Consider the following 13,898-nt stretch of genomic DNA (forward strand, 5'->3'; position numbering starts at 1 on the left):
AGAATAATAAATGCTGCACACTTCCTCACTCTGGGAAAGAAATGGCGGGCATCCTAGAACAACAGCACTACCTGAATAGCAAATGTTAATACAAAGAGAACAAACATCATCTCGGTGGGAATGGTCATGTTTATGTCTCTGATCATCATTAATATATATTAATCAATCATCGATCACCGATGATACCGGCAGCAGGCTGGCGTTGCGCCATTAGCGGTTGCTGTGTGGTTGTAAAATAGCACCCCCCAGTGGACACAATGAAAAATGAAAATCACTAGGATAGTTTTCAGGGGCAAATAGCATTAAAGGGGTTGTTCATGATCAGAAATATATGTCTGCTTTCTCCCAGAAACATCACCACCCCTGGGTTCTTGTGTTGTTTCAACCCAGCTCCATTCACTTCAATGGGGCTGATTTGCAGTACCAGATACAACTCATTTTCAGAGGGGAGTGCTGTTTCTAAAAGAAACCAGACATTTTCTATTCCTGGACAACCCCTTTAAGTGGGGTCATAGACTCATTCGTTGTCCTAGTGTAGCTTTCACGTCTATCGGACGCCGCTTATCTCTATAGGAACCAAGTCCTCTTATAAATACAGAAATGCACAAGGCACATTAATGCCGCCATACCTGACATATGACATATAGGACATCCACTGCAGGTAGCCGGGAATAGTGTCAAAGCTGACAAAGAATCCAGAAAACAGCAAAACGGGGATCGCCGTCACCGGACCCACGAAGGTCGCCACCTGTAGAAGGCCCCAAAAATATACATGACAAATTCAGCCCTGCTACATCGGTATGAATCCGTGCACTATATACGGTACACTGACAAACATTCATTTTCTCACTAGGTGGCAGAGTGTACATGTCTCATAGGGCGAGTCTTACACAGGACGCCCCCTAGTGGTGGCGACAGGTGGTACAAATATTAACACTGGTATGAAAGCGGAGGGAATGATCCGAATCCTGTAACCTCCGTACCTGTAACGAGGTCGATGCTGCCCCAATCAGAAGTCCCAAGGACTGAGCCACTAGGGAGGTCATGGTTCCCAGAGCCGAGAACAAGACGAATCTCAGGGCGTCCGACGGCTGCGATGTCATCCAGTAGACGATGCTGCAGTACGCCACCGGGAACATAATCTAGAAAAAGAATACATGGATGGGGTGACTACCGCCTTCAGCTCCAGGAGGGGGGAACATACATGTCTGGTTTAGGATAACTGTACTAACAGTATTGGGAGGTCCCACATTTGTCTGACTATTTCCCCAAAAATTGGGACAGTCCTGGCAATCTGGGACTGTTGGCAAGTATATAGCATTCCCAAAAACTCAAAATATTCCTATCTATAGGAAATCTCATAACCAGGGACGTAACTATAGTGTGTGCAGAGGATGCAGTCGCACCAGAGCCCGAACGATCCCACAGGAGGAGACCCATGATAATTGGGGTCAGGGTTGGAGATTTTTATTGGGGCCCGTAAGCTTCTAGACACGCCACCGCTGCTTGATCCGACCATTGGGAACACCTACAATCCCAACAATGGGGCCTTGCACACTCGGATCTGCTGTTCCCATCGTGAATGGAGTGAAGGTGCGTATGCTCGACCTCCGCTCCATTCACTGTCAGTGGAAGCATGCGCAGCTCCATTCAAGATGGGAATCAGCAGATCCCAGTTTGCAGAGCCCCATTATTGGGATTGCTGGGTTTCCCAGGGGTCGGACCCCGAGCAGTTAGCAGATTATCCACTATTCCATGGTTAGGAATCATTCCCAATAAATGAACGTCTCGGTGGGGTCTCTCTCTTATTAAAGATTCTCTTCATCTGTTTTTGTAAGATCTGCTTCTAGGAAAGCTGGGTGACAACCAATATGGCGGCCAGGACAGCTCCGATAAGGGTCCCCCCAATCAGGTACCCCAAGCATGTCTACATTACACCTTCATAGCTTTTCCATTTGGATATATATATATACAGCTGGATGCCGGTCACCTAGCTTCATTTTTAAAACCTTGCTTTAAAAGAATGAATAAGTGTAAAATGTGTTTATATGTTACCTGGAAGGGGACGTCGGCCATGGTTTTGGCGAGGTAGTACGCCTTAAGACTGTACCAGTAGTTGAGATGTTCCCTAAGAAACACCCCCATCTCTAGAGGAACTGCGCAGAAACAGAAGGCAGGATGTTATCATTACATGCACTGCAATCACAGGATGGACACTGCTTGCCTGAAATACTCTGTGCTGCTCCACCCCATGACCCCCAATCGTATTCAGCCCTGTCCTCGCTATTTTCACTCCCCCTCAAGGCCCGCAAGACTATCAGACTGCTTTCCTGAAATACTCTGTGCTGCAGGGGAGCCCTATACCTCTCCCTGTTTGTTCTCTCAGTTGTCTTCTTCCCCGGCTCCCATCACGACATCGCCCCTGTCCTCACTATCATGAGCCGACTGGTCACTGCTTCCCACAAGGTCAGCACACTCGTCTCCTGAAACACTCTGTGCTGCTGGGGGACTCTGCTCATTTGCAGCCTGTGATTTCCCACCCCTCCGCAGGTCACGACACTATCAGCCATGTTCTTGCTAATGACAGAATTGACAGGTTGCTGCCTCCTACAGGATCAGAGCTTTCATCTCCTGAAACACTCTGTGCTGCTGGGGTTACTCTGCTTCTTCCACTATTTGACTACATCGCCATTCCCCTCCTCTCTAACGCCATCATATGAATGGATAGGTCGCTGCCTCCTACAAAATCAGATCACTCATCTCCTGAAATACTCTGTGCTGCAGGAATCACTATTACTTTCCCTATGGGACTCTCAGTCCCTGACCTTTCACTTGCCTCCATTTCCCTGCTCACATCATGTCCTCTCTAATGCCATCATCTAATGGGATAGGTCGCTGCCTCCTGCAGAATCAGATCACTCATCTCCTGAAATACCTTGTGCTGCAGGAAATCCTACTACTTCCCCTTTGGGACTCTTTATCCCCGACATTACACTTACCTCAATTTCCCACCTCACTTCATGACGCTGTCCTCTCTAATACCATCACACGATGGGATAGGTCGCTGCTTCCTACAAAATCAGATCGCTCTTCCTAAAATACTCTGTGCTGCAGGAAACCCAACTACTTCCACTATGGGAGTCTCATTCCCTGGCTTTGCTCTTCCCTCCATTTCCTTCCTCATATCTTGGCTCTGCTCCTATCCCCTGTCCTCCGTAGCCTCATCACAGGTCACTGCCTCCCACAAGGTCAGCGCACTCTTCTTCCGCTGCTGTAATCATTTTCCCCCCATCACCTGGTTTCTCATAGTGAAATGAACGGTAATAGTTTCCATACTTGATGCACATTATACTCACACGTGAGGACGGTCGGCATGAGAGCCGCGAACATCAAGAAGAGCATGGAGAAGAAGAGGAAGCCGGAGTTACTCAGGACCTTCTTAGCCTCGTTACCGATCCCGAGGTAGAGCAGCCCTATAAGGAGCCCGATGCCAATGTGCGACATGATACGTAAGTGGGTCAGCACCTGGGGAGGGAGGAAAGTCAGCTGAGGCCCAGGTCACAGACACAATGCGCACTGGCTCTAGAGACTGCAGCTTGGGATGTGATTGGAGAACACAACATTATATGATATAGGCATTATATGGCACTGATATGTACTCATTGTATGGCACTGTTATGTAGGCACTATGTGGCAGTATTATATGATATAGGCACTGTATGGCACTGATGTGTACTCATTGTGTGGCACTGTTATGTAGGCGCTATGTGGCAGTATTATATGATATAGGCACTGTATGGCACTGATGTGTACTCATTGTATGGCACTATTATGTAGGCACTATGTGGCAGTATTATATGATATAGGCACTGTATGGCACTGATATGTACTCATTGTATGGCACTGTTATGTAGGCACTATGTGGCAGTATTATATGATATAGGCACTATATGGCACTGATGTGTACTCATTGTGTGGCACTATTATGTAGGCACTACGTGGCAGTATTTTATTTGATAGGCACTATATGGCACTGATGTGTACTCATTGTGTGGCACTGTTATGTAGGCGCTATGTGGCAGTATTATATGATATAGGCACTGTATGGCACTGATATGTACTCATTGTATGGCACTGTTATGTAGGCACTATGTGGCAGTATTATATGATATAGGCACTATAAGGCACTGATGTGTACTCATTGTGTGGCACTATTATGTAGGCACTACGTGGCAGTATTTTATTTGATAGGCACTATATGGCACTGATGTGTACTCATTGTGTGGCACTGTTATGTAGGCACTATGTGGCAGTATTATATGAGATAGGCACTGTATGGCACTGATGTGTACTCATTGTATGGCACTATTATGTAGGCACTATGTGGCAGTATTATATGATATAGGCACTGTATGGCACTGATATGTACTCATTGTGTGGCACTGTTATGTAGGTACTATGTGGCAGTATTATATGATATAGGCACTGTATGGCACTGATATGTACTCATTGTGTGGCACTGTTATGTAGGCGCTATATGGCAGTATTATATGATATAGGCACTATATGGCACTGATGTGTACTCATTGTGTGGCACTGTTATGTAGGCGCTATGTGGCAGTATTATATGATATAGGCACTATATGGCACTGATATGTACTCATTGTATGGCACTATTATGTAGGTGCTATATAGCAGTATTATATGATATAGGCACTGTATGGCACTGATATGTACTCATTGTGTGGCACTGTTATGTAGGTACTATGTGGCAGTATTATATGATATAGGCACTATTTGGCACTGATGTGTACTCATTGTGTGGCACTATTATGTAGGCACTATGTGGCAGTATTATATGATATAGGCACTATATGGCACTGATGTGTACTCATTGTGTGGCACTATTATGTAGGCACTATGTGGCAGTATTATATGATATAGGCACTATATGGCACTGATGTGTACTTATTGTGTGGCACTGTTATGTAGGCGCTATGTGGCAGTATTATATGATGCGGGCAACGTATGACACTGATATGTAGAAGTAATAAGGTAGACACTGTATGGCAGCATTATACAGGCAATGTATGGCACGCTCCTGTGCTTACTGTATGACACTTTTATGTCGAAACAATAGGGTAATACAATGTGGGCCGTGAATTGCAGTATTATGTGTTGTTGCTATTATTTCAGAGGCCGTGTACCATAGTATCATGTGGCTGCCATATAGTACTCATGTTCTTTGTATGGATCTATTACGTAGGCATTATATGTGAGTATCATGTTGGCTCTGTATGACATGTGTACACGGTATGGCAATATGATGCAGGCACTGTATGGGGGTACAATGTGGGAACTGCATGATGTGTACACGGTATGGCAATATGATGCAGGCACTGTATGGGGGTACAATGTGGGCTCTGTATGACATGTGTACACGGTATGGTAATATGATGCAGGCACTGTATGGGGGTATAATGTGGGCTCTGTATGACACTCATATGTGTTCACTGTACGGGATTATACCGTAAACGCTATTATATAATAACAGTACATCTGGTTTGTGTCGACGCTGTTATGTGTTCATTGTATGGTATTTGGCGGTGGACGGTGATATTTTTGGCACGGTATTATTTTTGGGCAGTATTGAACCAAAATGATTTACATGACTTTCCATTAACAAAAATGAGCAGTGGCTCCTTCACAAATGTCATTAGCGCCAACCTTTCTCCTAGGATACAGAGATGGGGGTTATTACCGTAAGTGGCCCCTATTCCCAGGGCCCGGATATATTCTTATACAATCGCTCTCACACAGAGCCCGATTGTTGTCATGCCTCCCAATATTTCCAGGAAAGGTCAATTTCCAATTGATTGTCGCCCTTCAGACGATTATAATAACCCTACATTTTGTGTTCTCGTCAAGCAGATCACAGAAAATTATACCCGTCGTCATGGAAACTAAGGTAGATGAGTATTATTTTAAAAGTCAACACAATGGGGGAGTTTTATAAAAACCCGTCAGTGTTGCCTATAGCAACCAATGACAACACAGCTTTCATTTCATATAGTGCTCTTGAAAAATGAAAGCTGCGCAGTGATTGGTTGTTATGGACAACACGGATAGTTGATAAATCTGTCTCATAAGCCGTTCATTGTAACCCATTGTGGTATAATATCCGGACGGACGGCGTGACTTACCGAGTCCCTCATGATGCTCAGACACGTCCGCTTAAACAGGATACAGAACTGGGTAAGGCAGCTGGCGGAGAAGCTGTGGCAGCCCTCTGTGGGCGACGCGTCCTGCAACAAGAGGGGCCGCGGTTAAAGGAAAACTCCTGCAGACTTATGATATACCGATGATCCGGCTCACACAGCTGCAGGGCTGTCACCATGTATCAGGCTCCCCCTGCCATTAATATGAATGTCCTGTCAGGGATGCCGGGCACACGGCTGCCGGGATGGTCGGATCGCCGGCAGCGCAGCCGTTATAGGTGTTTGTTCCACCGGGATTATTTGTCCCTGACTATACTATTACTTTAACCACTGTGTGACCTGGGGGTCTGATTACCCTCCTGATCACCATCACAGTACAGCATACCCAACTCTGCTACATCACCATTACAGAGTCCTGGATTCCCTGACTACCCTCCTGATCACCATCACAGTACAGCATACCCGACCCTGCTACATCATCATTACAGAGTCCTGGATTCCCTGACTACCCTCCTGATCACCATCACAGTACAGCATACCCGACCCTGCTACATCATCATTACAGAATCCTGGATTCCCTGACTACCCTCCTGATCACCATCACAGTACAACATACCCGACCCTGCTACATCATCATTACAGAGTCCTGGATTCCCTGACTACCCTCCTGATCACCATCACAGTACAGCATACCCGACCCTGCTACATCACCATTACAGAATCCTGGATTCCCTGATTTCCCTCATGATCACCATCACAGTACAACATACCCAACCCTGCTACATCATCATTACAGAATCCTGGATTCCCTGACTACCCTCATGATCACCATCACAGTACAGCATACCCGACTCTGCTACATCACCATTACAGAATCCTGGATTCCCTGACTACCCTCCTGATCACCATCACAGTACAGCATACCCGACTCTGCTACATCACCATTACAGAATCCTGGATTCCCTGATTACCCTCCTGATCACCATCACAGTACAGCATACCCAACCCTGCTACATCACCATTACAGAATCCTGGATTCCCTGATTTCCCTCCTGATCACCATCACAGTACAACATACCCAACCCTGCTACATCATCATTACAGAATCCTGGATTCCCTGACTACCCTCATGATCACCATCACAGTACAACATACCCAACCCTGCTACATCATCATTACAGAATCCTGGATTCCCTGATTACCCTCCTGATCACCATCACAGTACAGCATACCCGACTCTGCTACATCACCATTACAGAATCCTGGATTCCCTGACTACCCTCCTGATCACCATCACAGTACAGCATACCCAACCCTGCTACATCATCATTACAGAATCCTGGATTCCCTGATTTCCCTCCTGATCACCATCACAGTACAACATACCCAACCCTGCTACATCATCATTACAGAATCCTGGATTCCCTGACTACCCTCATGATCACCATCACAGTACAGCATACCCGTCTCTGCTACATCACCATTACAGAATCCTGGATTCCCTGATTACCCTCCTGATCACCATCACAGTACAGCATACCCGACTCTGCTACATCACCATTACAGAATCCTGGATTCCCTGACTACCCTCCTGATCACCATCACAGTACAACATACCCAACCCTGCTACATCATCATTACAGAATCCTGGATTCCCTGACTACCCTCATGATCACCATCACAGTACAACATACCCGACCCTGCTACATCACCATTACAGAGTCCTGGATTCCCTGACTACCCTCCTGATCACCATCACAGTACAGCATACCCGACCCTGCTACATCATCATTACAGAATCCTGGATTCCCTGATTTCCCTCCTGATCACCATCACAGTACAACATACCCAACCCTGCTACATCATCATTACAGAGTCCTGGATTCCCTGATTACCCTCCTGATCACCATCACAGTATAACATACCCGACCCTGCTACATCACCATTACAGAATCCTGGATTCCCTGATTTCCCTCCTGATCACCATCACAGTACAACATACCCAACCCTGCTACATCACCATTACAGAATCCTGGATTCCCTGATTACCCTCCTGATCACCATCACAGTACAGCATACCCGACTCTGCTACATCATCATTACAGAGTCCTGGATTCCCTGATTACCCTCCTGATCACCATCACAGTACAGCATACCCGACTCTGCTACATCATCATTACAGAGTCCTGGATTCCCTGATTACCCTCCTGATCACCATCACAGTATAACATACCCGACTCTGCTACATCACCATTACAGAATCCTGGATTCCCTGATTACCCTCCTGATCACCATCACAGTACAACATACCCAACCCTGCTACATCACCATTACAGAATCCTGGATTCCCTGATTTCCCTCCTGATCACCATCACAGTACAGCATATCAGGGAACACTTGATTTTGTAATGGTGATGTAGCAGGGTCGGGTTTGCGGTCATACCCGACTCTGCTACATCACCATTACAGAATCCTGGATCCCCTGAGTACTGACTGCCCTCCTGACCACCATTACAGTGACTGCTACCTCTGCGTCACTGAACCCTGACTCTATGACTACCCTCCTCACCATCCCTATATAATCACTGGACTTTTCTATGTGTAATAATACCCCAATATTTCATCATTACTGGTACACCGCATGCATCAGTCCATAGGACTCTGTACACATCACATGTAGACTGTACGCTGAATGAATATGTAGGGGGGATTTCCAGATACCAGTATGGGGGGCTGTGACGTATCCCAGCACATAGGTATACGGGTATACGGCCTATAGGCTCCCACTGTAATAAACCATCCTAGTCCTGATTACCTCCTCGGATGGTTTGTGCCACAGGAACAGGTTGGGTTCGGTCTCCCCGCAATGATCCCTTTTCTGCTCGGCCCCGCACACCTCCTGAACGGCTCTCACAAGCCGAGGATTCTGGTCTCCGTACTCTCCGGAGGCCACCTCCATGACTGCGGGGAGGGGAAGAAGAAGACAGGATTCATGTGGATATCATGGTATTACATAGGTACAAGTGAGAATGTGGTCAGGCAAGGGATACAACTCCACTCACATCTCTTCCTATTATTCCAATAAATAAAATGATTGTGTATACAGCTCCTATGCAGACCTATGTGTCTCCATGGTAACAGACTACAAATAAAACCTGTGTAGTCTGAAGCTGCAGTCATGTTGTCATCTGTTTCTAATCCCCAATTTATCACTAAACTTCAAAATGATGGAAACACACAGGTTGTGAATATATCAGGGAGGCTGTGTGCGCAAAATTAAAGGTGAATTATAAAAAAGACTATTGGCAAAGTTCCTTCATTTGTTATTTTATGAGTTGAGGCAACACAAGAAATAGTATAAATGGTTTATACAACTGCAAAGGTCTATGGTAAGATACTAGTCTAGCAGGATTTTAGCACTGTCCGATTATACACCATTTCACCACTAGAGGGCAATAGTGTATAATTAGGAAAATATTTAATCTACTTTTTTTATTTAAAAATATTAACATTTATAAGCATCTAAAAAATAAAAAAAGTAGAAAAACATAGACTTTTTTTCTATTGCTTGAAGTAGGACCCAATTGTACGTTAGATATAATGCAAGATTGCCCTTCTACTATATAAATGTGTATATATATATATATATATATATATATATATATATATATATATATATATATGTATTATCCTATATATACACATTATAAGTCTGTAAACTTTTTCACATGTAAAGCACCCTGGAATTAAAGATGCTTTAAAAATAAATAAATTAATTAATAATAAAAAAAATACTCATTTATCAATAATAATATAATTAATAATAATAATTACATTATTTTTATAATAATAAAAATATAATTTATAAATGACGATAATAATGAAATAAAATAAATAATACCAGTATTAATGATAGCATCTTTTATAAATAGCAAAACCAATAATAAAATAATAATCATTGTATAAATGATAGCAATATACAGTAACACTTATAAATAACGATACAAATAATAATAAAATAAATTACAAATTATCACAATAATAAATCTTAATACCGATAATAAAATAATCATTGTATAAATGACAATAGCAATTTATTTATAAATAGTTATACATATAATAATATTTGTATAATAATAATGTCAAAATAATAATATAATTTACAATATTTTTATAATAATAATATAATTTTATATTAATAATGTATGAATGATAAAAACAGTAATATTAATTTATAAATAATAATACCAATAAAAATAGTAATTTTTTTATACATACTAATGTCAATAATAAAATAATATTTATATAAATTAAAATAATAATTTATTTATAAAAAAATGATAATTTTTATACCAATAAAATGCTAATAATTTTTATAAATAATAGTAATAAGCATAATGAAAATAAAATAATAATTATATAAAAAATGTTCCAGAGCCTACCCCCATCCCAAAATAATATGCAATTAATATTACTGATGTCCTGTAGCATAGAGGTAAGGAAAACCCTAGTGACTACCAGGGCAGTACCTAACGCCCCTCTGGTTACACCCACTGAATCATAACGCAACCAGTATTTTTTTTTCTTTTTTTCTGGAGTAGCCCTTTTTTTTCCCTGCATCCGCTCTGCCTGACGAAAAGATGACACCAGAAAATAAATTAAAAAAAATAAGCATTTGTATGCTGGGAGTAGTAGTTCTACAACGACTGGAGGGCCTGATAGTTTTGTTGCACAAGATCCATTATTTTATTACAGAGAAGCAGATTTTACTCACTGAAGTCGGCCGGGTTGTGATAGGTCGGGCAGTTTAATCCTAGAACCCGCAAGTACGGAACGAGATTTGACACTTTCCCACGGTAGATACATTGTCCCTGGCTTAGTACATAAAGCTGTGTATGAAAAGGAGAGAGAAACGTGTAATGTTATCCTTTCTGCAGATTTACCGGGAATTTAATGCTAGAAACTAATCATCAGTCTTAACAGTTCTGCAAATGATTTGGGTTTGTGGGCTGGGAGGGAGGAGAGGGAGAAAAAAAAGATCATCGATAAAACTTCCACTTGTCCTATCACATTTTGTTACAAGGGTCTCCAGATAATAAGCTGACTGCAGGGTGTCAGCACCAGCTGCATTCTATAGAGGATCAAGTGTTTAATTTCCCCACAGCGCCCCCACAGGTGAAATAAAGTATTGCATAATTCCAGTTAATGGGAATTAGCTGTCCTAATACATAGACATGCTGGGTTCTCCATAGAGAAATGCTCCTTATATTGGTTCCCCGCTCAGTCTAATAGACAAAGATCCAAAATCAATGAACCCTGGTTTTTTTTAGGGAAAGGGGGGCTTTTATTGTACAGCTATGTCACTTGACAAGGGTTGTATGAACCATAAAGGGAGATATTATGGCTCCTCAGGGGCTGGTCGATAGGAAGAACCCAGCTCTGATTGGCTAAATCCATTTCCTCATGGGAGGTATAAACTCCTCCTCCACATACTATTTTTTTCAGTGATTTCAGGTGATTAACTCACCTGATCAAAAAGCTCGAACAGTTTGGCACTGGGCTGGTGAATGGTACAGATTATATTCCGGCCGCCTTGTGCCAATGACTTCATTAAGGAGACAACCTGAAAACAAGAAGAACTGTCCAGTCCACTAGAAAAGGGAAAGATAAAAAAAAATTATAAAATATATATAAAAACCCAACAAAAGCAAAAAGCAGGTGAGATATTCTGATAAAGGTAATATACTACGTTACATAGTAAACTATATTTGTGCAAACCCAGCTGTATTGCGGTATTATTTAACCACAGTATTGTTACCTAATCCCTGTATCACAGTACTGCATAGTATCTACAGTGGCACGTAAAAGTTTGGGAGCCCCTGGTCAAAATTACTAAACAGTTAAGTAAGGCCTAAAGTTAAAGATGACACATTTCCTTTGTATTTTTGGCAAAAATATATATTTATATTTTCATCTTACATTTTAAAAATTACAAAAATGAAAATTGTCTGATGCCAAAGTTTGGGCACCCTGCATGGTTAGTACCTAGTACCACTTCCTTTTGCAAGTATCACAGCTTGTAAACGCTTTTTGTAGCCAGACAAGAGTCTTTCATTTCTTGTTTGAGGGATTTTCCTCCATTCTTCCTTGGAGAATTCCTCCAGTTCTGTTAGATTCCTGGGTCGTCTTGCATCCTGTGCTATTTTGAGGACTAGATACAGATTCTCAATGATGTTCAGGTCAGGGGACTGTGAGGGCCATTGTGAAACCTTCAGCTTGAGCATTTTGAGGTCGTCTATTGTGGATTTTGCCGTGTGTTTAGGATCATTATCCATTTGTAGAAGCCATCCTCTTCCTCTTTTCATCTTCAGCTTTTTTATAGATGATGTTATGTTTGCATCAAGAATTTGTTGAAATTTCATTGAATCCATTCTTCCCTCTATCCATGAAATGTTCCCCGTACCAGTAGAGGCAACACAACCCCAAAGAATGATTGATCCACTCCCATGCTTAATGGTTGGCGAGATATTCTTTTCCTGAAATTATGTGCCCTTTTATCTCCACACATACTTTTCATCGTTATGGCCAAAGAGTTCTATTTTAACCTCATCGATCCACACGATTTGTTTCCATCAGTCTTGTTTAGATGTTCTTTTGCATACTTCTGACGCTGAATTTTATGGTGAGAACGCAGGAGAGGTTTTCTTCTGATGACTTTTCCATGAAGGCCATATTTGTACTGGTGTCTCTGAACAGTAGAACAATGTACAACAACTCTAGAGTCTGCTAAATATTTCTGAAGGTCTTTTGCAGTCAAAGAGGGTTCTGATTTGCCTCTCTAGCAATCCTCCGATCAGCTCTTTGCTTGGTCTTCCAGACCTTATCTTAACCTCCATTTCTTAATTGCATTTTGAACTGTGGAAAGGGCAACTAGAAAACGTTTTGCTATCTTCTTATAGCCTTCTCCTGCTTTGTGGGCCTCCACCATTTTCATTTTCAGAGTGCTAGGCTGCTGCTTAGAAGAACCCATGGCTTCTGTTTTTGTGGCAGAAGACTAGAGGAGGCTGGGTTTTTATCAAGCTAGGAAATTTGGGCCTTTCCTAACGATGATAGTGAACAATTCATAACACTAACAGGCTAATTAAGGTCTGAAACCTCCAAATATCCAAGGGAGCCCAAATTTCTGCATCGGCCTATTGGCTGCCATTATTTGTATACATAGATGTATTATATAGGTGTTGTTATCTGAGCACAGTCTGGCGCTTTTTTATTTAAATTCCTTCTCCTAAGCTTTTTCATTTATCATCACTTCCAAACATGGCGAAATGAAAAATGGAAATCAGCGCAATACTTATATATATATTTTTTTACTGAGGCTTCTATAGACCTTTATCCGGCCCTGAATCTACAAATGTATAACACACTACAGAGCCGACTAAGCAGAAAAGCCAGCCTATAATACAACCTGCAGCACACCGAGCCGCCTCTGACCCACTTTCATGATTACTGCTTTAATTAAAAGTTAATGGATTAAAAGATTACAAGTTTTCTCTGTTCTCAGGCAAACGCGGCCAAGACTCCTCGACGGAGTGAGACGTAAAAAAATCACAATCACATTATAAATAAAAAACACAAAATCGGAAAAGTGTAATCATCTGACTCAGGACTTCTCCATTGGCA

At 42.3% G+C, this 13,898-nt stretch overlaps 1 protein-coding gene across 1 annotated transcript in view; it reads right to left on the reverse strand.

The window, feature by feature from the left end:
- The window catches only part of ABCG1 (ATP binding cassette subfamily G member 1), a 59,042-nt gene that overhangs the window by 4,426 nt on the left and 40,718 nt on the right, over nucleotides 1–13,898 (reverse strand). Inside the window, exons 7-14 of the mRNA XM_077293822.1 lie at nucleotides 11,746–11,869; nucleotides 10,993–11,107; nucleotides 9,034–9,179; nucleotides 6,204–6,305; nucleotides 3,357–3,525; nucleotides 2,056–2,156; nucleotides 984–1,142; nucleotides 630–748 (exon numbers count right to left, since the gene is read on the reverse strand). Coding sequence (XP_077149937.1) covers nucleotides 630–748; nucleotides 984–1,142; nucleotides 2,056–2,156; nucleotides 3,357–3,525; nucleotides 6,204–6,305; nucleotides 9,034–9,179; nucleotides 10,993–11,107; nucleotides 11,746–11,869 — 1,035 coding nt within the window. The remainder of the gene's footprint in view (nucleotides 1–629; nucleotides 749–983; nucleotides 1,143–2,055; nucleotides 2,157–3,356; nucleotides 3,526–6,203; nucleotides 6,306–9,033; nucleotides 9,180–10,992; nucleotides 11,108–11,745; nucleotides 11,870–13,898) is intronic.

The sequence above is a fragment of the Ranitomeya variabilis genome, chromosome 3 (genome assembly GCF_051348905.1).
Source record: "Ranitomeya variabilis isolate aRanVar5 chromosome 3, aRanVar5.hap1, whole genome shotgun sequence".
NCBI classification, from domain to species: Eukaryota; Metazoa; Chordata; class Amphibia; order Anura; family Dendrobatidae; genus Ranitomeya; species Ranitomeya variabilis.